Below are 24486 nucleotides of genomic sequence, written 5' to 3'. Positions count from 1 at the left end.
GCCCTGCTGTGTTCCCATGAGTTGGTAACTTTGCACTTTGGCCATTTCTGTATGGTCTTGTGCTAATATATTACATCTTGTCAAAGTGCATTTCCCTGGGGCTCGTTTCACTTCTGGGACAAAATGTTTGGTTAACAGTTCACGGAACAGTGCTGGGCAGGTCAGAAAAGAAAGCGAAGAGGAGATAGTTCCCCATGCTGTGAACCCGCATTACTTCTGCATGTGCTAATTGAATCATTTCAGACTTCCTGACCTTATCAGCTTAGTTCTGGCCATGCAGTGGTTTGCAGAGAGACACCCTTCCCCAGCTTCCTCTCTCTCTTTCCAATTTTGGATTCCACTTGGGGGAGGGAGGGCATCTTCTTGCACAGTATATCCCGCCTCTCTAACCTCAGGTCCGCTTTCTCTTTCCTGCCTGTCTTCTGTCTTGGAGAGCCTGCCCCAGATCTCAACTGGGAAAGGCTGGATGTGCCCGGTGCTTGCAGGAACCACTGCCTCCCATGGGAGCAGGAGGTGCATGGATTACTGTGCCTGCACAATGCCATGCTCCCGAGGCTGTTTGCTTTATTTACGTTACTGATGCTCTTCAAAACGAGCTGCTTGTACATTTTGAATAACACTATTAAAATCTGGGCAGTCTGGGGAAAAAACCCTCTAAGAGTTAGTAATGAGCTGTATTTGAATTACTCAGCAGCTGCGTGTGTCTCTGGATCTGTTGGCTACCCGGACACGGCCCTAGATAGCTTGTGGTCATGTCAGTATGACGTAGCTGCGCTGCTGCTGGTTTCTTCTGCACTTGTGTGGACAAAAGGTGTCTGTGGCATGATGGCTTCGGATGTCAGCTAGAAACCTTCGGTTAGAGTCCCCTCAGCAGCGTTGGCTGGGACTGCCTTTCCCCTTCCTGTGCTTTTCCGTTAAAACCTGGGCCCTCAACCTGCCAAAAATAAATGGGACTGCCAAGGATTAATTAGTAGTTTAACTGTAACAGGCTTAAAATTGGTGAAAGATGCAAGTGTGTAGTGTCTTTTCCAGTACTTAATTTCAGTGAAGATGACATAAGCTGCAACCATGTAAGTCACAAATGGGGAGAGCTGCTAATTGCTCTAAGGAAAATATAGCATGAATCTGCGCTGAATTTGTTACTTAGTAGAGGAAGAAGGGCCTCACATTCCTCCTCTTGTGTAGGTGTTCAGTGAATTTTAGGCCAGCATTCTGTCAAGCTGACACAAAGTCGTGCTGGCTTGTAACTTACCAGAGCTCTTGGGGTAAGTCTATTCTGAAAACTGAGTGGCTCCCAAATATGTTTTTAAAAGCTTAGAGAGCAAAGCAAATTTATAACCAGAATCTGCCATTAGTACAGAGCTGTAACAGTTTGGGGTTGTCTTTGTCCAGTGCAAAAGAGATTGTGCCTTTTAATATTTAATAGTTTGCAGATGTGTCTCAAACACAGCTGAAGGGGTGAGGACTAACGACAGTAAATTTCTTTCACTTGTGGTCTTCAGGAGGTGTGCATCTATCTTGGGCTTTTCTGGGTTTAAGATTTTGCTGGTGTAGTCTTGGCAGCATCCCTGTCCAGTGGAGGTATGTCTTATATTAGCCAAATGACTCTTTTAATGGTGCAAGTTCCTCGACCGCAAAGTTTTTTCGTCTGTGTCAATGTATGGGGTGAAGATGTGACTTTCTCTTCAGGTTCTTAAACTTTATTTTTGGTCTTGTGTAACTCACTTCAGTTCCCTTTCTAGCAGTGCACTTTTAAGCTGTCCTTTTGCCTTGCTGATTTATGCTGCCAAGTAAAACCAGTAATACTCTTGCAGCACTGATGGAAAATAAGTTCTTCAAGCAGCACCTTTAATTAAATATTTGCGTATGGATTATCTTTTGTCACTCTAAGTAATACTGCTATTAGAAAAGTGAACTGTTTCAGCTCCTAGGACTGGGATTAACTGCTCCTTGGAGGCCTTTGCTTTAAAGGGATCCAGACTCAAAATTGATTATGTTTGAAGAGGGAGAGGGGAGAGTAGGAAAGGTTTGCTTGGATTAAATGCCTTAGTCAGACTTTCTTCCCATTTTAAGGAGAAGCTTTTGTACAGAAAAAAACTTTCAATGTGGAGAAGTTGGTGTGCGCATCAGACAAACATGAAGTATTTTTTTAATCCTGTAAGTTATAATGTGAAGCATTTTTAATGATCTAAGTTAAAAACGAAGCAGAAGAACAGGTGGGTAGAATAGCTTTTCTAAAATCTTCCTTTGTTGCAGTTTAAGAAACTGGGTTTCATGACACTAATGAGCAAATGAGCTATTTCGATTGCTGTTGCAATTGATTGCGTTAAAACTGTGGCACCACTCTTGTCTCTCCATTCAAGTTTGCCTCAGGTTCTTTTTGTTGTCAGGACTTATCTTTGCTAGAATCTAGTTCAGTATTTTTCCCACTGTGAGCATTAGTTCAGTCTGCTATGGGTGAAACAATGGCAGCTGTGGGCGTTTCAGCTCCTGCGTAATCCGGGGCTGTTCGGAAAGCCAGCGGCCGCTCAGGCCACTGCCATGGCTGAGGCAGTGTGCCCGTAGAGGAGATGCTTCTTGTTGGACTTCGCTATGAGAGAGCAAGGAGAAAAGCGATGTCTCCAAATTGTTCAGGAGCGTTCTTTAAAAAAAGGGTGGGTACATTGCACAGTACCTGGGCAGATATTGCTGATGCTCTGAGGAGCGGTGACATGCGTTGGCAGAAGCCCCCTGTATACGTGGCTCTGTTGGGAATGCTGCGATTCTGCTGGGTTGGTTGTTTTTTTTTTTAACCTGGATGGAAGTGTGGCTGGAATAAGCTGTCCCAGCAAGACTGTGGTTTGGCTGATGTTGGCTGGGGCTACTCAAGGAATCTTTTGTAGGTACCGTACACAATAGACAGACGTGGAGTTTGTTGCGTAAAAGCGGGCATAAACTGGACCTAGTGTAGAGAAATATGTGAGTGTTAGAAGAGCAAGTATGAGAAAATTGGCATGATGAGATGTTATGTCTTGATTTTTGTGATAACTAAGTTGTGTGATGACTAGTGAGGGTTACAAAAGAGCTAGACCTATGGCAGTGCTTATACTGTTAAGCTGTACTGTCTTGCACATCTCTGTCAGTGGAGGTAGCCGCGTTCCCTTCTAGGTTATAGGTGGTGAACTCTGGACTGTTTTCTGTGTGGTGGAAATAACTTATTGGAGTGCTAAATGATATTCTCTATCCTCTCTGCATTTCTACTCCCTTCCTCTCCTCCACAAAAAAAAAAAAAAATATAAAAAGCCACCTGCTGTTTACGTCTAAGATGAGTAGAGTGAAAAATGCAGAAGGGCTTCTTAAGTCAGACTTTAAATACCTGTTTTTGCAGGTGTCTAGCATTCCTATTTGCCTTTAAAGTCCAATTGTTAATGTTTTATTTCCATTTATAGGCTCATTTATTTTCAGCTAGGTGATGTCTATGTGTAATGCTTGGGACAGATGTGGCTAAGGGAAAATTTGTTATAATAGTCTGTAAGTCAGAATCAGGTTGGGGGGGGCAAAGTCCATTTCTGAATTTGAGAGAAATACAAACTGTGGTAAAATACAGGATGTGATGTACTGGGTGAGGCTGGGATAATTTGCATTAAACATCCTATGTTGTGTGTGTGGCTGATGCCGTGCCCTTGTGTTTCTGGATTCTTCTACCTTTAAATGAATATTTTTAGTGATGTAGTGAAGATGAATAGATATTACTATGCAGGCTTTACACTCTTGTGTAGTCTCAGATATATCCTTATTGCACACTTGGAGATGCAGGTTTTTAGTGGGGAAAGGGATTTTTAAGGTAATGAACTGGTGTCCTGCATTGATATTGCTTTGTTAATGCAAAGATAAACACTGATGATAGAAGCTGATGGTGATGGTGGTACATGGAGTGAGCTGTTACTGTATATAATATAGAGGAACGACTTCACGGAGTAAGCTGTGTCATCCTTTATTTAGTCAGAGAATCAAAATTTCTGTGGCAGTATGTGCATTGCTGTTCCTTTAAGGGAAAAATTTGTGTGAGCATGTGAAGTGTTGTCAGAGCACCTGCTAACATTTATTGCACAAATTTATTGCACAAGAATAAGTGTTCGCTTTGTACAATGCTGATGGAATCGGGTACTTGCACACACTTGTTGACTAACTTGGACTTCAAAGTTTTGTTTTTCAAAAGCCTTTTGAGGCAAGCTAGTTAACCGTGCTTGCTGTACAACATTGGTATTGAGAGAGATTTAACCTCAGGCTAGAGAGGCAGAAATTACATATAGGGAGCGTGGGCTGGGTGGGGATTACCTGCTTATTGCTTTACCTCAAGGGAAGGTAAATGAGAAGAGCCTGTTTACGCGCTGAGCCATTGCAACTATTGCTTCTTTTTTCCTTTTGGTGCAAGTGAGAATGTCATAGGGAACATGGGATTGTGTTTGGAGGACGGGCGGAATTTCAGATAGGCATGGCGCCTGAGGAATGTGCCTTAGTGTTTTGGTATTATGTTACAGTCCAGATAACTCTGAATTCATTTCCCTTCTTCTTTCAGCTGTTTTTCAAGATCATAATGCAGCAGAAAAATGAAAAACCATAGAAGACATTTGCTTTGGAAAAGAAGTCAGTTGCTGGCCCAGTCTAGAAGATGGAGCACTGGATTTGGGGAGCTTGGGAAATACTGCTTCCAAAAGCAATTTTTCCTAGCTAAGAAGAAAAGACAGAGCACTCAGCTGATTGTGAGTTTAAATCACAACAAACTGTACAGAAGTCTGCAGTGCAGAAAGAAAGCACTTGAGCTCCAAAGCAGGTGGGCTCCGCATGTGCCTGTAAACGCAGAATCCTATCAAAAACCTACAGTTGAACCATACAGCTTTCCTTACAAAACTAGTGAGAGCAAAAAGATCCTTTCCCTATCACAAAGCCGAAAGCCCATCTGGAGAAGAAGTAAGAAAACTCAACAATGAATCCTTTCAGAGTCAATATCCCTTGAATGAAGAATTTGAAACTGTCGCCGTTCTAATAGCATCGCTGGCAATGTCCATTATGTCTCGTGTGGTACGCTGGATGGTGCTGCCTTACCTGTAAAGAAAGGTGGTTTTGTATATAGCGGGGAGGAGAGCAATAATGGTGAGGGCAACACAATCCTAGTAGTTTTAAACAACTGTAAAAGGAAATGCTGTTGCAAAGGGAGTGGAATGGAACTTGTGGCCCCTTGACAACTATAAAGAGGTCCAAATTTAACCGTCATACTGTAAAAAAGAGATCTTTATTTATGATGCATAAGAACCTTTCTATGGTTAGGTTTCGGTATAGAATTATAAAATCCGCAGAACTCCGAGCAAGAAGCAAAACCTGCAAATTGAGAAAAATCAAGCCAGGGTGGGTGGAGAAAGTTACGAGGGATCATCAAGAGACGCTCCAGCGGGATTTTGAAAGTGGATTGTGTAATTGGCTTTCCTACTGGAAATCTAAAAGTAACCGTCTTTGGAACCGGTACAGCTTATCAGATATGAACAATAATACCCCCAAATCTTTAGGTGAGGAGAACGAAGTATGTGCACCCGAGATCTGCCGTATGCAGGATGCGTTACCCTGTGCTGAGGCGTGTTCTGAGGAGCCAGAATCCGGAGAGGATGGCAGTGCGGATGCTGTCCCGCCAGAACTGCGTGCTAGAGCCTCTCCAGAGGCAGAGACCTTGCAGCAGGTGGAGACCAACGGGGCTCTGGCAGAGGATCACTGCTCTGACATTTTCATCTCTGTGACAGGAAAAGAAATTGCTGTTTCAGGTCAAGATGATGCAGAATCTGATGAGGTTATGGGTGTAGATGGAATGATACTGTTGCAGTCCTCCTTGCAGGATTCTGATGTCAATGATAATTTTGCATATGGACCTTTATCCATGGAGCTGACACAAAATGAGGACAGCTCTAGCCAAATGGAAGTAGAGGACTCCTTAAACCTGGACTTTTTTAGTGCAAAGTTACTAGATCACCCTTACTGTAAAAGTCCTCTTGAGGACCCTTCAGCAGAAAGCACAGGACTAAAATCAGGAACTCGGAAGGGAGGCAAAAGGAACAGTCAGAAAGCTTCCCGGGTGGCTGACGAGCAGTTGGCAACGTGGCTTTGTGGTATACCTTTTACGTATCTTAGGGCTTCCAGGAGTTCCTGAAAACTGCTGGATGTATCGTGGAGTTTACATGTTGCGTTAATTCTTTTATTAAAATGGTTTCTTATTGTGAATTGTAAAGGGTGCTTAGCATAACACTTAATGAAATGAGGCTGCAAAGAGGAGAGCTGCGTGAAGGAAGAACAAATCCATGCTTATCTGTCAAGCTGTGTTGAGGGATAGTTGAATTGTGCCTCTGCTGCTTTTGTTTTAGAGAGTACAATGTAATTTAATTGGAATCGTGGAAAATTGTTGGTAGTCATTTTAAATGCCTTTTATCGTGTGGTTTCAGAAGATGATATGGGGTTAAAACTTCCATTTTTTTTTTAATGGTTGACAAGTATTACCCTTGATTTTTGAAAATCCTTAGTGTTCTAATAATACTTCCTTCCAGCCTTATCCTCTCTTCTCTTGCTCTGTCTTAGACCGAAACTAAATCACTTAATGAACCTCAGGTTTTAATAGCCAAATATTGTTCATTGTCACTTAGTTTTCTCTTTGATTGTTCCTAAAGTAGGCTTACTGAATCTTATTAGATGATATTTTTTAAAAAGGCAAGACTAGTCTTAGCAAATGTTCAGCAAAAAGGCTTTGGGATTTTTTTTTACTCAGTGCTGAGCATGCAGTATTTGATAGTCTCTCTAAAGAGGAACATGGTAAAAATAGTAATTGGCATCTTATTTTATGTATAGCAGCATACTATACACATAGTAAGGAGCAGTAAGCTAACACGTTGAACCACCCATTAATATGATGTTCAAGTTCAATGGTTTTCTGATGACCAAAGTCTCCTTTGGAGAAACTGGCTTCATAGATTCCCGTAAACCTGAAGCTGGTGTCAGCTGGTGTTGAAGGGATTGTTTGAGGTTTGACATGCTCTGATATTTCTGCCTGCCTTTTTCTCCTTCAATTTTCCAGTTGATTCTCTAAAGCAAAATGTGAAGAAGGAGACATTGAACCTCAAAAGATGATTTAGCTTTCCATATCCACCAGGTAGTGTGGGATGTGTTTCTCTATGACTGGCTTTACATGATCCAGCAAGGACCAGGTGCTGTGAGAGAAATTGAGAGAAACTGTGGTACTACAGTGAACAGGCCACTTCTGCAATGGAGTTTTAAAGTTTATCCAGCAGAAAAAGAGACTTAATCCTTCGGTAACTGTCAAGAACCAAGACTGTATCAGGGTGGCAAAGGTTAAATTTTTGTGGCCTGATAGGCAGTCATATTCTTGTTCATGGGAGGCCTGAATAACTTAAAATAAAATTAAAAAGACAGACAGGGAATGCACTAAACTTTCCCACACTTGACATTTAAGAGAATTCTTACCTAGCTTCCGAATGAAAGTAGGTGAGACCATTTCCATTTTCATCAGAGCTGAGGGTTTCTCTCTGAGGATTGAAGCCGAGTCTACGCTGTGTACACACTCATACTGACAGTATAGCACTTCTGGCTTTTCTCAGCTGAAAAGCTGTAAAAAAGAATTTTAATTTTGGTATAACTATGTACAGAAGTTGTTGTCTGTTTAGGAGTGTTGTTAATAATTAGCTGCACACTAAAAGATACTGCTAACCTGGCGAGAGTTGCTAGGGTAGGCTCATGGAGGAGATGTAAGTGTTATGGATGCTCTCAGGTTTTGGTTTTCTCTGCAGCAGCTGAACTTGGATGTTAAGAGGCTGCAATATTTAGTGCATTCTGATGTGCTATTAGGTGTCAAACGGGTCCATGGTAAATCCTGTTTGCGATGGGTGTCTGATCTTGCACCAGGTCTGAACTTTGCATTTTCCTCCTCAAGTTATGCAGTTACACCAGCCCAAGCGAGGTCAGAGTCTGGCTACTGTTAGTTGTACCTATGAGAACGATCCGTCCAGTGTGTGTATGAAGAAAAAGCTTTTAAAAATGTTATATATTAAAAGAGAATAAGGTATGCTTATGTCCCCACACCTCTTCTATCTAGACTTCTAGCCAGAGTGAGAAGTATCCTCCCTGTCACAGTCTACTAAGATGTAAGGGGTAAAAGTTGTTAGGCAAGTGTGTGGCAGAGTTGCGAGGAAGGATATCTTCCCGTGAAGAATTCTTCGTTGTTGTCTGATCTCACTCTTCAGTCCTCCCTCCCTTCTGTCACATATCCAGGTGTACTTCTTGCTGTATCTTCACTGCTTTTCTCATCTCTCTGTGTTTTGTTCTTGGTCTCTCTCCTTTCTTTTTTTTTTTTTTTTTTTAATTATTTTCTTACTGCTGTTTTTCTGGCACTTTTTTTCTGCGAGATGTTTCTCTCATCTTGATTCTTCCCATCCTGGTCTTTGAAAGTTTTGAGGAAATATTGTTAAAGCTTTAGTAAACAGAGAGCTAAACCTACACTGCACTGTCCAGTGATACTGTCTGCCATCACTCCCAGGCCTGAGAAGAGTCCTGGAGTTTGGGTTACTGCAATTTCCCTGGACTCTGATCTCAGATCCAGCTTTCTGTACACAGAACATGTGTTTTCTGCTGCATTTGAAAACTCCTTTTCAGAACGCTGGACAACTTGGTCTTTTTTCTCTTATTCCCTAGCAAGTGTTGAAATCCTGTTTTCCATTCTTTCTCATTCTCAAAGTGGTTTTGGATGCTTGAGTGGGATTTATGTCTCCACCATTCCAGTCTTGTGTCTGAGGAAAAAAAAAAATATTATTTCCTAGTTTTTTAATTCCTCCAGCATCTCTTTTTATTATTTCCTAGTTAATATCCTTTGTTTCTGGTGTTATGGTTGCCCAGGCAATGGCAGGCTGACATGTTTATCCGTGTCACTTTAAATGCCATCCCTAGGGTACCAGGGTAAATGGGTTAAACTTGCTGAGGGTCCGTCTGGTGTCTCTTCTCTTTGCTACGGTGGCAGCAGAAGAGCTGAACGGGCTGCAAACGCTGTTTGAGGAGAGTAATTCTGCATATCATAAGGATGAGATACTGGGTTTTCAGTGGAAACTGCTGCAGAAATTGATGGCTTTTCATGTTGCAGTAAAATTGGTTAAGATGCTAATTGAAGTAAGCAGTGGGATGGATTCTCCTAGTAGAACTGGTGTAATCAGTTTGATGTAGACGTATGTATATATGGGAAGAATAGGGTCTGATCTTTCCCTGTAAAGCCGAACGATCAGATTTCTGCTTTTTTATTTTTGTCCTCCTTCCTCTGCTTTTATTTAGTGTTGCCAATTTAAGCTTAGATTTCTTAAATATATACTTGCCATGTGGGGTGCTGTGTGTTGGTTGGGTGCAGAATGATTGCTGCTCATACTTGGAAGAAATGACTGCTTTATTGGACTGGTGAACTCAGAGAGTTTTTTACATGTTTGTACTTTAATTTTTCTGGTGTATTTAAAGGATTCCTAGATGAAGTTATGAAGAAATATGGCAGTTTAGTTCCACTCTGTGAAAAAGATGTCATGGGAAGATTAAAAGAAGTCTTTAATGAAGATTTCTCTCATAGGTGTGTAGCAGTATCAAATTCTAGACTTTGTAAAGGACAAATTGCTTGCATTGCTACTGCACGCTCCACGTCTAACACCTAACAGAACAGAAGTCCATTTGATATGACCTTGACTTATTTTTCTTTTCTGCCTTTTCAATCCTGTTTTAGAAAACCTTTTATCACCAGGGAAATCATGAAGTATCGGGAAAAACATCCAAAACCCTCCACTTGCAGTTTCCGGGTCTTCTATAATAAGCACATGCTAGATATGGATGATTTAGCTACACTGGAAGGCCAGAACTGGCTCAATGACCAGGTCAGAGATGCTTGGTATTTATGTGCTTCCTTACCCCTTTTTAGCCCGTTTATATTAGCATATCAGTTGTTCACCTTCTGCTACGTTATAGGTGGACTATCCTTACTTTACACTTGAGAAGTAAAAGAAGCGGTGAGCACCTTTTACAATGGCAGGTGCAGTCATAGTGGTTACAAGTCTGGAAGATGGGAGGTGTCACAACCAAACTGTTTCCTTTTGAAGAAATGATGTTGCGCTATTTTGAGAAAATAGCGGCTACCCGTATAGGTTTTAGCATCTCCCTCCATCCCCGAGCTTGAGCAGATTACAAGAACAGCAGACTGAAGCAACAGACTGTGGCCCGCAGCCAAAAAAACCAAGGCAGCTCAGTGTCCAGGGCATGCACCAGTAGACTTAAATTGAATTAAACTGCCTTTCAGATTGAGGCAGACTTCAAGCAGCTAGTTACGGTCTCTCTCCGGGCTGGCCACTATTAGTTCCAGAGTGCTTGTCCTTCAGACTGCAGCAAAATGTTACTATAATTGCTCTCCTCCTTATTGCTGTTTTAAGTGTGAAGGGTCCTACGTTTTATGGGAACTTGTGAATTTGAGTTTTACGAAACTATTCTGTACATATTCAAATATTTACTAACTCTTGCAGATAATTAACATGTATGGTGAACTCATAATGGATGCAGTCCCTGAAAAGGTGAGGGTTTTTGTTGTTATGCAAATGTACCTAATGAGAGATTGAGAGGGAAGGGTGAAACATTGAACATTTCGGATGCAGACTCAAGATTTAGCTCGATGTTCTGAGTGGTTCCATTATAATTTGTTGCTATCTGCTGCTCAAATTTTTCTTCCTTTTCTGTGCTAAAATAGAGTTTTCACTGCTGTTGCTCATGTTTCGGGAACTTAATGGATTAGCTCTGCAGGTGGTCTGTGCTGTAGCCTGATGTTACTGAGGTACCTGTAGAAAACAGGTGCCCCGTTTTCACCCATCCCACTCTCCTTTCCTCCTAGAGGTTTCTGTCTCCAGCTTATCTGCTTCTAAAGTGCTTTATGCTCACCAGTCTGGTGTTTCAGCTGAAATTTCTGATGAAGATGGATTTCTGCTGAGATGACAAACCATGAATGATAGCATCTGAACCATGCACACGTGCTGCTTTGCGCTCGCCCACCCCGCAGCTGTGGGGACCGTAACAGCTCAGCCAGTGTCGGATGCCTGCCTGGTGAATGGGAATTGATGCAGAGCTCCTTGGTTCCTAGGCAGTATTGACTCTGCAGGATTCTCTTTGGTTTGTGCATCCTCAACAGGATGCTTACTGCTTTCCAACTGCAGTGTCTAACTGCTGGTGGCAGTTGAAAAAAAGAAAGGGGAAAAAAAAAAAAAATCAAGAGAACACCCCCCCCTTCTGTGACTACGTTTGCAGCAGTGGCAATTATAAAAAGCCATCTGTTTACTAGTAGAGCTGAACAATTTTCAGGTGAGGCCACAAAGGAAGAACCAAACAAAGCCATTTTTAGATGAGCTCTGCAGAACGTAACTCTTAAAATCTTCAAGCTCAGAAGAAAGAGCGTTGGTGCTTTGATTGGTGGTGATGGTGATTCTTCATTAGTATTCTCTGTACTTCCCGAGTGTGTGCTAGGGTTGTGGTATTGGAGATTGTATCTGTTTGCTTGTGCCTGCTTTTTCTTCATAGTGCATAATTGAAATCCTCATGGGAGATTTTGTGCTGGTACCTTAGAATGTGGTTTTGAAGTCTCTTGGCATAGCTAATGGGTGTTAGACTGTGTTTTCAGATGCTGAATTTTCTAACTTTTTTTCAGGTAATAACTCAAGCCTTCTACCACCTCTACACTAGCAGAATTATTAAAAACAGATGTTGTAAATTTCCATTTGTATTAATCTGTTCCTGTAATTGAAAGAAGCTAAGCACAGGGAATAATAGTGTTAACCTGGAGCTAATTTTTTTTTTTAACATAAGCCTACATTTTTTGCAGTAAATATAGGTTTTTAGTTACAAAATGGATGTGGTATAACTTCAAAATGCTTTTAAATAGCAGAATATTGTTTTTGTCTGGAGCTGGTCATAGTAGTTGAATACAAATGACCGTGGTGTTGGATTAAATCTCGTAACTGTTTTGATCTATTTTACTCCCTTCTCCGCCACCCCCACTTTGCCAGTCCAGTGTTCTCTTCCTTAATCCCTGTAAAGAACAACAAAAACTGTAACTCCTTATCCTGGTGTTTTTTTCCCCAAGTCCATCCCCAACAAAAACGTAAACATGATATGCCTGGAGATACAAAAGTGTAAATATAAATGCTGCAGTGGCTCACATATAGGGAAATAAGGCTTGCTTTATTTGCTTGCTGAAGAACAGCAATAGTTCAGGTTTGGCAAAGCCTCTGTTTGTCCCTGCTGGGGTTCTGGTTCTAAACCTGCATTAAATAATGCCTCGTTACAAGTTGTTTTGTGTAAATTATCCTGGGGGAAGGGGAATGACTGTGCATGAAGATTTCTGTGCTCATTCCTCCTCTCTCTCTTTTTTAGGTTCATTTCTTTAACAGCTTTTTTCATAGACAGCTCGTAACCAAAGGATATAATGGGGTAAAACGATGGACTAAAAAGGTATCCTTTAACTCCGTGTCGTCAGTGCTCTGGTTCTTTTGGGCTGGGTTGGATCACTAACTTGAAACTGGGTTACAGCGTGTTACCTACAAAGAATGGGTTTGCAAAGGAGCTATACAAAGTGGAGAGAGGGTAATGAAAATAGTAGGGTGGCACTATTCATGTTAGTATGGTTACGTTGTGAAAATGTGCTTTGAATGGCGTCATCGTCGGTAGGTTATCTCTTTGTGTATGCTCATGCAAGCTGTTAATTTAGCTGCATAAAATGTCTCTTACTGCTCCTGACAGTGCCGGGTACACTAACCTACAGGAGAGCAGACTTAATTCTGCTTCTTCCTTTTGTCTCAAACTGGGATTGTTTGATAAAATCAAATTGTTACTCCTGAGTAACCCGTACAGGTACTAGAGAGCAGAAATTGGAGACCAATAGCTAATAAGCCAAACTGTTGTTCACATGACAAGAACAGAATTCACCTTACTTTCCAAAACCCATAGCAGGTCATGGGTTGTGATATTTTCCAAGGTAGCTAATATGAGGAGCAGTACTCTCTTTTTCTGTGAACATTTGTCCTTTCTAATATGGGAGATGAGGCAAGACTAATCAAGGACCGTGTTTGAATGTATGATCTTTCTACAGAAGCACTTAAATAGCACACATCTGTGAAATGCTAGAGATTAACTCATTATCCAAATATAAAATCTATTCATATAATTTATTAAAAACTCTTTAAAGAGAGACAGAATATTGGTGCTTAATATTCCCAGATATTTTTTTTTTCAATGTTCTTTTTCTCCAGCAACCCAAGTTTTGCAAAAACCCCAAAAGTGAAGGTAGGTTCTGAAAGCAGAACCTGTATTGATGTTGCTGCTGAGGAGGGACCAGATGAGAGCAGGACAGTTGTTCAGACATTTACACTTACTGTCCTGAAGACTCTCTAAAGCAGGGATGAGAACTAAGCCGTTTCTATTGGAAGGATTCAATAAACTGCTTTGTCCTGCAATATGCAATTAAGGGGAACTTGTTTCTGCTTTTTAAACACACCAGGGTATTGTACCAGGTTTTATAAATGTGCTCTCCTGGGACACAGGAGGCCAGAGCCTAGAAGGACCTGCTCTTCTGCGTCCAGCTGCAGTGGTTTCAAAGCTCCAGTTCGTGCCTGTCCCTTTTGGCCACTGATGGGATTGACTCTCCTGCTCTGACCCGCTGTCACCTAGCTGACTCTGCACTGGCTTGGTGAAGTGAATCTAGGTTGCCACTGTTCTTTCTGTGCATCAGGTCTTAACTAAAGACCCTTGGAGCTTTTGGCTGCCTTTTGCCACTCTTCTGCTACAGGTTTTCATGCCTGCAGCAATCCCACAACGAGGGTCACACGAGGACCCTTGAGTTTGGCACGGCTCTGCTGTTGCTGGGCATCGCAGAAGGTGTAGTTCATTTATCTTATTCCAGTTTTCCTTTGTGGGCTCCGCTTGCTGCTGGCTGACAACTCTTTGCTTCTCTCTAAGAATGATGGATCGTTGTGTAGCGAGTGTGCTGTAATCTGGTCGGGAAGCAGTTTCTGCAGGTGGGAGCAGGGATTGTCGATACTTGTGACAATCACAGTACTGTTGTGAGCAAGGCTCAGCCGATAACTGCTGTGAATGCTCAGACCTTTTTCTGCCTTCAGCTTCCCACCGTTATTCAAAAAACACACTTTTTTTTTCCCTGCAAACAACCTGACTTTACCAGTAGCGCGGCAATTATGTACTGTTCAAATTGCACAGTGTTTAAAAAAAATAAAAAGGCAGCATAGAAGTCTTCCCACAGGATGAGTTCATTTAGTTCAGTATTCTATTTTTGCTTATTTTCTGGACTGTACTACCAAAAACCCAGCAATTAGACAAGCGTTTCAAGAGTAGCTGGGAGAAGGAAAATCATGAAAGGCCCTGGCTTGACTGGCTTCCAAAAGCATAAGGGCTCATCTGCCACACAGACACCGGGGGTGTTGTATCTGATCTGCTTGTTCTGTACTTTGAGACCTTCTCCCTTGTTTGCTTGCCTGTGACCACAGTACATCTGCTACAAAGCTAAGTTCAAGAAAGGATGATTCTGCTCTGTCTTCACCCCCTCCCTTTCTCTGCTCGCCAAAGCATCCTGCATTCCTCTGCCAAGTCGCAGAGCCTGTGTTACGGCAGAGGGAGTCAAACTGCACCAGCTTGCTGGTTTTGGGGGATGTTCGTAATCACAACTGCTTCATCTGTCACCTATCCACGATGCAGCTCTGATAGAAATCAGTGGTTCATACTGCAGGAGTGTCATTACTGAAGATACGTAGCTAACCCAAATTGAGGCTCGACTGTATTACCATCGTTACTTAAGAAATCCCATTTTGATGCAGATGTTAAAGTGTAATGTGGGCAGGCTTTTGCCACAAATACAGCGGTGACTAACTCTGGTACCGTACAATGCTCCTTAGCTGCTTTCTGGGCTGTAAGTGTATTTTTTTGCCTGCCAATAAGCTATGTATGAGATAAACATGAGGAATGTGGTGCACAAGGGGAGGGTGAAAAAGATGACTTCAGTTAGGGGGTGGAGAGGAGGCTCAGATACGATCAATCTCTTGCTTTGCAGTGTTGTGCCTGTGGAATTGTCTCTAATGTATATTGTTCTTCTTGCCAGGTGGACTTGTTCAAAAAGACTCTCTTGTTAATTCCTATTCACCTGGAAGTCCACTGGTCCCTCATTACTGTGAACATCCCCAGTCGAATTATTTCATTTTATGATTCCCAAGGCATTCATTTTAAGTTTTGCGTAGAGGTAAGAGTCACAGCTGTGTCTGCAAAGTTTGAACTGTTTTCTTCAACAAACCACCCCCCCTTTTTTCTGTTCAGCCTTAAACTTTAAACGCAATGTGTCTGTTGTTGTCCTGCCGTGTATGAAATGAGAATCGGTTTGTCCTGCCGAGGAGCCTGAAGCACAGACCTCGAGGGTCACACCAGAGCTGGGGGTTGAGGTCAGATTGCCTATTGCCTGATTAGCCCGACCGTGTAATCAGCACACCTTTTGTGGCTCCGTCTTGTCACTCCCACAAAAAGCAGGGGCTCGAAGCCAGGTGCCATAGGGAAGCAGACTGGCCAGAAGGAGAGTAAAGGTATTTCTTTAAACTGCTGAGGGACCTGTGTTTAGGAAATGATAAATTGTGGTCCTTTTTGGGGGGAGGTTGCCAGGGTGAGAGAACAGGACTGAAGATGCTATAGTGCTGCTCAGTGGGGTTTGTGTGTTGCTGTGCTATTAACAGCGTGTTGCATTTTTCCTTTGTCTGCGCTGGTATGGGATGTGTACCTCTGATTATAACCCAGCAACCTTTTGAAGCTGCAACCTGAATACTGGAGTTAAATTATCAGTCTTCCTGGTAAAAAGCAGCCAGAAGATTTTTGCTGGGACTGGCAAATTGTAATGACCCTCTTACAAAAGCTAATTTTGTCAACTTAATTGCTTGCTTGATGCAGTGGCCCTCTACTTTTAACTGTGTGTAGTTGTTGGCTTACAGAAGAGTAGTAATTATTGTAGCCAGGGGAGTTCCCAGCTAGGACTTCTGAATGAAGATACTAGTTTCCCGCTGGCGTTTGCTGAGGATGAAGATAATGTTTGTTCTGGGAGCGAGAGACCTCATGCTCTCCAGCTTTTGAACTTGCAGCATAAACGAGGAGTCCCTCTCAACAGCCGTACAGTCTCTCCTGCAGTCTTGCAAAGTGGCCTCTTCCATCCATCCCACTCCAGGCATGGCATTTGCACTTAAATGTCTAACAAACATGAGACGCTTTTATTCCTGCCCTTTGTAGGGGAAGGAGGGCCAATACCCAAAACTCTGCTGTGATCCACCCACTAAGGTGAATGTTAGTGTGCTGGAGCGTGTTTAAATTGTGCTATAAACCACCAGCCTGTTTACAGAGAAGTAGAGGGATTTGCTTAACCCGAGACCATAGGCTCATTTATCTTGCTTCCTTCTCTTCACTTGTGTCAGACTATTTTTTCCTGTATGTCACTAAAACTCTCCCTGGAGCTTTGTTGATTAGCTGCAGAACTCCAAGCGTTTTGTATGGAGATTCAGGCAGGAAGATGCTATCATATTGAGTGTCAGGGTCTTGGTGTCAGCCAAGTACGCCAGGAGAAAACACGTGCCAGACTGCACAGTGTGTCTCTGCACGTCTGAGAGCACTGCGCTGCCCATGAGTGCGACAGCTGGTCTAGTATTAAGTATACCAGTGTACAGTGGGGCTGAGAGGTGTTAGTGCTCCCCTTGATAGACCAAAATGAGCCTTGATGGTAGAAGGCACGGTACCCACCACAGTTCATCTCTTTACCTCTAGGTCTGAGCTCAGCTCCTAATGCCTGATGCTTACCTGAAATTTGTCCTCATTGTCAAAAGGTTACTATTAAAGATGTCGATGTCTGTCCTGTTCTTTAGCTGGTGAATAGTTTTGTTGCTTTTTCTCCTTTTCTTTTTAAAGAACATTCGAAAGTATTTGCTGACAGAAGCAAAAGAGAAGAATCGCTCCGAGTTTCTTCAGGGTTGGCAGACTGCTGTGACAAAGGTAAACGGCAGCACTTCGAGCTCTGGAGTCTGGGAGAGTTTAGGAGGCTGCTTCTAAACCCGTGTATTTGTACAAGCAGTAAATTGTTTTCTGCTGACCACATGGAGGATGGTAGGGGTGACACAGGTGGTTACACATGGGAATTAGAGCGCTCTCGCTCATTCAGCTCCCATCAGGTCCTTAGTACTTTCTGCAAGTGACTTGGTGATCTGAGCCTAATCTCTGGACAACTAAATATCCATGCAGCAAAAACTGTAGCTGGTGCCTGTGTTGGCACAAGGTCAAGGACTGAATGAGCCGGAGACTCAGCTTCCTCGCTTCTCCTGAAAGGACTGTTCTGAATGATGCCGAACGGATGGGATTTGGAGAGGGAGGGAACAGGCTAATGCTGCTGCTGCCTGTATTTTGTATTTACTATGGATAGAGGGCTTTGGTCTCCAGGGCTGTTTGTGGCACATTACGTTTGATCACAAGTAAACAAAGTCTGGCAACAATAAAAGGGAGTAACTTGTGTGTAGTGTAAATGAGGGACTATGTGAATTGTGTAGCCATCCCATAATAGCTCCAAAGATATAAAACAGGTCATTGCACACTAGACATACTCCCAACAGCTCCCTCCTTGCACAGGATTATTTTTAGATGCGACTACAATGATGAAATTATTCCTCTCTGCACTCATGCACATGCTGTGCGATCAGAGCTTGTCCTTCTGCATTCTGTGAGGCAGCAGATCTGGGAGTTGAGGAAAAATAATTACTTTTCCTCTTCAAGTGCCAGAGATGTAGCAGCACTAGTGAGTGGGACTTTTTAGCTCCGCGTGTCAAAATTAAGCATGTTTGAAGAAATAACGAAGTTTGAAAGATATCATTTGGGACTGCTTTGCTCAGTCCCATCGCCTGACGACATACCTCCTGTCATGTTTTTTGAGACCCTTCGCTGTGGCTGGGGGGAGGAAAGCCCCCGCCGGCAGCATGGATGCTGAGAGTCATCTTCCTCTAGGCCTGTGGGACTTTGCTGATCTAGTTTGGTCCTGTGTAAAGCAGATAATGCTGTACAAACATTTATTTAAACTAATTGAGAAGCTGTTCTGTGTAGGTCACTAAAAGAAAATAAACTTGAAAGAAAGATTTGTAATTTGTTTTCTGTCCTACACTATATATTTTTCTAAATGTTAGGTGGTGTTCTAACAAAGTGTTGAGTGTCACCTTGCAAAAGTTGGGATCAAAATAAGTAATTGTAACTCCAGTTTCTAGTGCTGTAGAACAGCCAGCTCTGAGAACAAGATACCTGATCGTTTGGCCGAATCTCCTTTTGGACTTTAGGCAGAACTTAAAAGAATACAAGGTTAAGTAAAGATCTAACATGTCCCTTCTTGTTTCTTTTCCTTTTAGTGCATTCCACAACAGAAAAATGACAGTGACTGTGGGGTTTTTGTGCTCCAGGTAAGAGTACTGCTTTTTAAAAAACAGTGGCCTATATTGTTCATATACAAAATGTCCTTTTTTTTCAATCAAGCCTTTTCCTTTTCCTCAGTACTGCAAGTGCCTCGCCTTAGACCAGCCTTTTCAGTTCTCCCAGGAAGATATGCCCCGAGTGAGAAAAAGGATTTACAAGGAGCTGTGTGAACGCCAGCTAATAGACTAATAAAATGCAGCCAACCTAATTTCTCTGGCATTTCTGACAAGTTGCAGCTGGTGTTTGTGTACTTGAATTTCTGAAAACTTCTGTGAATTTTGAGCGATTCTCAGCTGAGTGGTGTGGCCACTGTTGTTACCTCAATTTTTTGACGAGCTCTTTAACTGGCGGAACATAACAGAGCTGCCGTAAAATATTCCTTATGTCAGTTTGGTTCTCTTATGTTCTTTCCTGTATTTAATATTTATTATCTCAGCATGCATATAGGCAAAGCATGCAACTAAAACCATAAAACTGTAGATTTGGTGCACCTTTGAGATGTAGCTAGAAATGACAAATACAGGTGATTTTGTCTGGAAACATAAAGATGCATGATATGTTTTCTGATGCAATACTGTTAACATTTATCCAGCTGTCAAAAAAAAAAAATCAATGCCATAAAAAGAACAGCTAGAACCTATTTGATAGTTCCATTGTCCCTGTTGTGGCTGTATAATACTGAAATACCACTTTTTAGGGTGGCTAAACTCATCTACAGATTTAATTTGTGGAGACCCCTTTTTTAAATAGATCAAGTTGCTAATAAAGTTTGTTCTGTTAACATTTATCCAGCTGTCATTATCAGCCTGTCCCTATAGATAAAAAGCAGCCTTTGCACAAATAAAGCTTCAGCACTTGTCTGTATAATAAAAAGTACAAAGGTGTTCAGTCAGTCAGATTGACGGGATGTTCCTGTATGCTGCAGAAGTCTCCATGATGGGTGTATTAGGGAGAATTATAAAGCTGGCCCTGAAGAGTCACAGCTTAGATACTAAGATAAACTCCTTGGCTGTAACTGTTTAAATCTCAGATGGCTTTGACTCATTTTTCAGTTCCACAATATGCAGTGAAATGTACCATTTTGACATCTTTCCCTTCAGCTCTGTCTTCAAATGAACTCCCTTCAAGCTTGTCGTGTTTAACCTCCCGTTGGCTTTTGCCGTTGTTCAAATATAAATTAATTCGTTTCTGCTGCATCTGCTGTTTGATTGTCTCAAATATCCCTAGTTTTGTTTGTGTTCGGTAGCACCGATGGGTCTGGTTGGGAATAATAGCACTTGTGGTGGGTGCTGTGCAAACACAACGAGATTATGTCATTCTGCTCTGGAGGGGGGGCGGCTGGGAGTGCCGCACGGGCTTTGCCGTGTTGTTGCGCTGGGCAGGGATAAGTGACAGCAGTAGGTTTTGAGACTTTGGGTTTTTTTGCCTTGATCTGTAAAGTACGATGTGCTCCTTGCTGAAGAGAGCTGGTTTTGTTTCAAGAGACTGTTGGATGGGACTGCTACGCCAGCAAATGTCTCCGCTGTGTTTTTCTGCCAGATAAAGGAGTGAGCCCAGAGGAAAACTTCTTCATGCTGAACATCATCTGTTGCACAGCTTCACTTTGTGTCTGTCCATAGCCCTGACTTCTGATGGAGGAAAACCACTTTGAGTTCCCTGTCTTGCAAATTAATTCAGGCTTGAGCTAAGCCAGGTGCAAATCCCTCCTAGATTACGGGAGGGAGCAGGGAGAAGCGAGGGAGCGCCAAACGCAGCCAGGCTGGGAGCTGGAAGCGTGTGCACGCCATGTTGTGCTAGAGAAGGAGGTCCTGCAGTATCCTTATGCGTTCCCACTTCCCCTTGTTGGCAGCTGGCAAGGACTGGCTTAATTTAGCAAGATAAGGAAGGCCTTAAGCACTCGGTTAGATAATTTAAACAAGGAACTTAATGAATCAGAAAGAACCTTAAGACTGGCTAAACATACGTTTGCCCATCATATGGGCACATGGTTTCTTGGTGTTTCCCTGAAGTGTTACTGGTACAAACAGCAACACCTTCTTGGGGTGAGTGACTGCGGGCAGTGGAGGGTGACTTCCATGAAAATTGAAATTTGGGATTTAGTTTCTCACATGTTAGGGTAGAACACGTAAACCAGTTCTTGTCTTCTCTCTGCACTGCTGTCGTGTGAATGGTACAACTAATGCTGCCATGTGGTGGGACCAGCTGAACTGATCCGGGTTAAAACTAACACCGCCAAAAGGCTGTACCTAACCCAGAGGACAGAGGAGTTCTCCCCTCAGTGTAACTTGTCACTGAATGTGTATACCAGCGTGAATTAGGAGGGAGAATTGAGCGGCCAGGAGGAGACATGAAAGCAGTGCCAGTGTTGGATGCATGCAGGTGAAGCTGTATCCTCAAGCGAGACTCGCTGAGGAAAGGGACTGAAATACCGAAAGGGAACTGCATAAGCGAGCTGCCTTTGCTTTCAGAACTTAAGCTATTTGGTAAGGAAGCTTGAAAGGTGCGCTGTGACACGGTGTACCAGCCTGGAAGACTCAGTGCCTCCAAGGAAGACCCTTCTTTTTTGTGGAAGCTTTCTCATTGATGGGTATTTTTCATTGCATGGGAATGTGTTGGAGTATTGGACCTCAGGTAGTCCTTTCCTGAAACTTGGTGCCCATTACTGGTTGGTAGGAATTCATCTTCCTCTTTATGAGAGGTTGGGAGGAGTCTTTAAGCATGGTCCCTTTATCAGTGACATCAGTAAAAGGACGGTGTTTCCATGAACTTTGTGTCTAACGGGAACATGGATGCTTTGAAGCAAGTGCATGTGTGTACCAGATCATTAGAGGGGAGGAGGGCTCGCGTTTGAACGTGCTGCCTTGTGAATTGGGGAACAGGGTGGGGAAAGATGCATGTTGGAAAGTACTTCTTATGTGCTTTCTTGTCATCTAGAGGTTTGCTGACAAGTGTTCCAGTTGGTTATGGGGCAGTACAGAGGAGTTGCACTTGAGTCTCCAGCTGTGAACACACCAGTGAGAGGCCTCCGAAAAAAAAAAAAAAGGAGGGGAAATTGAAAACAGAGCTAATGTAAGCAAAGTATGTTGGTGCAGGGTTGAAATTAATCACAGGCAGTCAGAATCTCAGACTCTGTAATGGTGTATCCTGTGAAACTGGACTAATTAACTCCTCCTTGAGAATGTCTTTGATGCCTTAAAGGAGATGGACTCCATAATCTGTAGTCATTTTACCAGTTCTTAAAACATTCAGAACTATGTGGAGTGTTTTTATTATGAGAGGCACATTTATGTGGATGTAGTTATGGCTGTTAGCAATTCCATTAATGTGATCTTCAGAATTTCATAAATCACTCTGAACTGGTTTGGCTGATGCTTAAATTTCACGACTTGTTCCGAAGAGATTGTCTCGCCTTGCAGATTTATACAAATAGTCCTAGAACTGGTGAAGCCTCCATCTCACGCGTGACAAATTTAAGCTACCTGAGTTGCAATAAACCTTAAACACAATTGGAAATAAATTACTAGTTTGCTTTAATCTATAGTTTAAAATGACTCTGCAGCTGATATGAATCAAAAAAATGCAAAATGTGGCCTTGATTCTGCAAGGTAAGTAGAGAAACGCCTGTTGCTGAGCTGTTAGGCACTTGCAGAAGGGAGGCTGGACCTTTGTGCTATCTGATGTGCTGTTGCTCCGTTCTCACCTGGCCCTCTTGAGTGTGAAGGTGCTATTTTGAATGTTTCACTTGCACTGATTACTGAGCCAGACAGGCTTGCGAAGAGTTGCTGGCTTGTGTTGAATCTCTAGCGTAATGCTTAACCTGTCTTTACTTTCCCGGAGTTTTGATTGGCGTTACCTACTGTAGCATTTATTCAAGTCGGTGTGAAAATTTAAACCTTGAGAGGTGATGTAGACTTCACTGAGCAACAACTGTGTTTTGTGGGTGTGTTCTTGCATCGAATGAAGCCCATGTTCCTGTGAAGTAATAAAATTGAGTTTTACCATAAACCCTATTTTCTTTCAGTGGTTTGGTTTCATTTTAATTTTAAAAGCAACTGATGTGATGGTTTGTAGCAGCTTGTTTGGGGATCTGTGCTATTAGGAGAAGCAACTCCAGTTGATTAGTTCAATAACTCCATATTGAACGCTAATGATGCTCTCTGTTCTGTAGCACCGCAGTGATATAACTTACTGTGGTTTGAGCTCTGACAACATACAAGATTGGAGATGTCACATATTGCATAAATAAGAGTGGAAATCTTGCGTTAGACACTTTCTATTCAGGTGGCATTTAAAAACACAGATCTGTCAGCAGAACAGGTAGGACTTAAATTGCTTTTCTAGATCAAACTAAATTAATGCCCTTCTTGTATCGCTTGTTGATTTAGCGGTGTAGCTATAGAGTTAAATCTTGTCTTTGCTGAATTTTACAAAGCCGTACCGCTTGTGAATTTGTGATAATGGGGGGAATGAAGGCTTAGCAAATGTCTCTTTAAGCTATTAATCATGAGACTGGCAACATCATTGTCTTTATTACATTCATAATTTAAAAATCCTATCATGGAGGAGGAAACATGGATGCTTGTTAAATATATTCTTTCAGTGGAAAGCGTGAAGAAATCAGATTGTTAAAGTACAGAATCATAAGAGACACTAGAGCCTTGCCAGGAACAATAATTACTATTTATACGTAATAGGCATTGGGAGGGAAAGCGATGAGTCTTGTTTGCTTGTGCCTGAACTTAATGGATTTTATGAGTAACCAACTAGAAGGATTTAAGGATTGAATTTCATTTTCAGAGCGTGTAATATTACAAACGGTAGAGCTAAAAACTGTTGCAAACTGAGTGAAATATCTTGAGAAATCAACTGGTTTGTTGTCTCTCAAGTGAGTAGAACATGTGTGAAGCAGCTCCTGCTCCTGTCTGAAATTCTGATGAGTTCTTATTCTTAATTTTTGTGTTTGATTTCCGCTTTGCTGGTAACTCATCTCGCCTAACGTGGCACTTCCTTGAGGTTGCGGACCATACCTAACGCTTAGGTTTCCTGGGGCTCTTTACGGCCAACATTGGGAAGCGGCCGAGAGGAGAAGGGACCAAAAATTTATTGAGGAATCTGTTTGCACTGCCTGGTGATGAACGTGTCATGGGAGGAAGGGCAGGGGAGAAACTGAGCTTTAAATAAGATGTATTTAACTGGATAACGTGGGTCAGGTCATGTTTATGGTACATGAGCTCGATATAGACAAGGAGCCATCTTGTTTATGGAAACCTTTGGGGTGAGTGGGAGGGAAATGTGGGGCGGAGATGCCTTCTGCAGGGACGATGGCTCTGCTGTGCGCATAGGGACGCTATGTCTCCCTTCAAGCCCATGCATTTTAGAGCATCTTAATGCAGGCAGCAACTGCAGCAAAGGAAGAAACTCCCTCCGCAGCATTCGGCTGAACATCACGTTTGTTTAGGACAGTCGTGGCTTGACAATTTATCCTCAGCATCTCTGACAGCTCCAGCCTATTGAAAAGCAGACAGGCGTGATCCTGCTCTGCTGAAAACACCAGGGCTGCCCAAAGGCTTTTAGCGATTAAGTTGATTCCAGTTCACCTTTCAGTTCCTGGCTTCTTTGGGGTTTCAGGGCTGGGTTTTTTGGTTTTTAAAGAAGTCTTAGGTACAGAGAAGTTTTAAAGTGTACCTTCAATATGTGTATTCTCTTCTTACTCGGGAAACTTGTCTTTGGAGATCTGCTTTTAGTTTTGCGTGCTGAAAAGCTTCTGTTTCTCACGCAATTAGTACGAGAAGGCAATCTTTAAATGCTGCTATTAATGGGCAGAGACTTCAGAGCTTAGTTTTTGGCAGAGTTTTGGGGTCTGTCCTCTGGTGGATCACACTTCAGATGATGGTTTTTCTCCTTTAGAACATAAATGTA

The 24486-nt window shown here is 42.4% G+C and overlaps 1 protein-coding gene across 1 annotated transcript; it reads left to right on the top strand.

The window, feature by feature from the left end:
• The first annotated feature begins 5179 nt into the window (after positions 1-5179).
• SENP5 (SUMO1/sentrin specific peptidase 5) lies at positions 5180-19763 on the top strand. The gene is made up of 9 exons (XM_009895289.1): positions 5180-6134; positions 9526-9631; positions 9782-9929; positions 10569-10616; positions 12463-12540; positions 15197-15334; positions 17029-17112; positions 18504-18554; positions 18646-19763. The coding sequence occupies exons 1-9, from the start codon at positions 5180-5182 to the stop codon at positions 18754-18756; spliced, it is 1719 nt and encodes a 572-aa protein (XP_009893591.1). The 3' UTR covers positions 18757-19763.
• The last annotated feature ends 4723 nt before the right edge of the window (positions 19764-24486 follow it).

The sequence above is a fragment of the Charadrius vociferus genome, unplaced genomic scaffold (assembly GCF_000708025.1).
Source record: "Charadrius vociferus isolate BGI_N301 unplaced genomic scaffold, ASM70802v2 scaffold311, whole genome shotgun sequence".
Classification (NCBI taxonomy): Eukaryota; Metazoa; Chordata; class Aves; order Charadriiformes; family Charadriidae; genus Charadrius; species Charadrius vociferus.
This window is presented reverse-complemented; position numbering and strand designations above follow the sequence as displayed.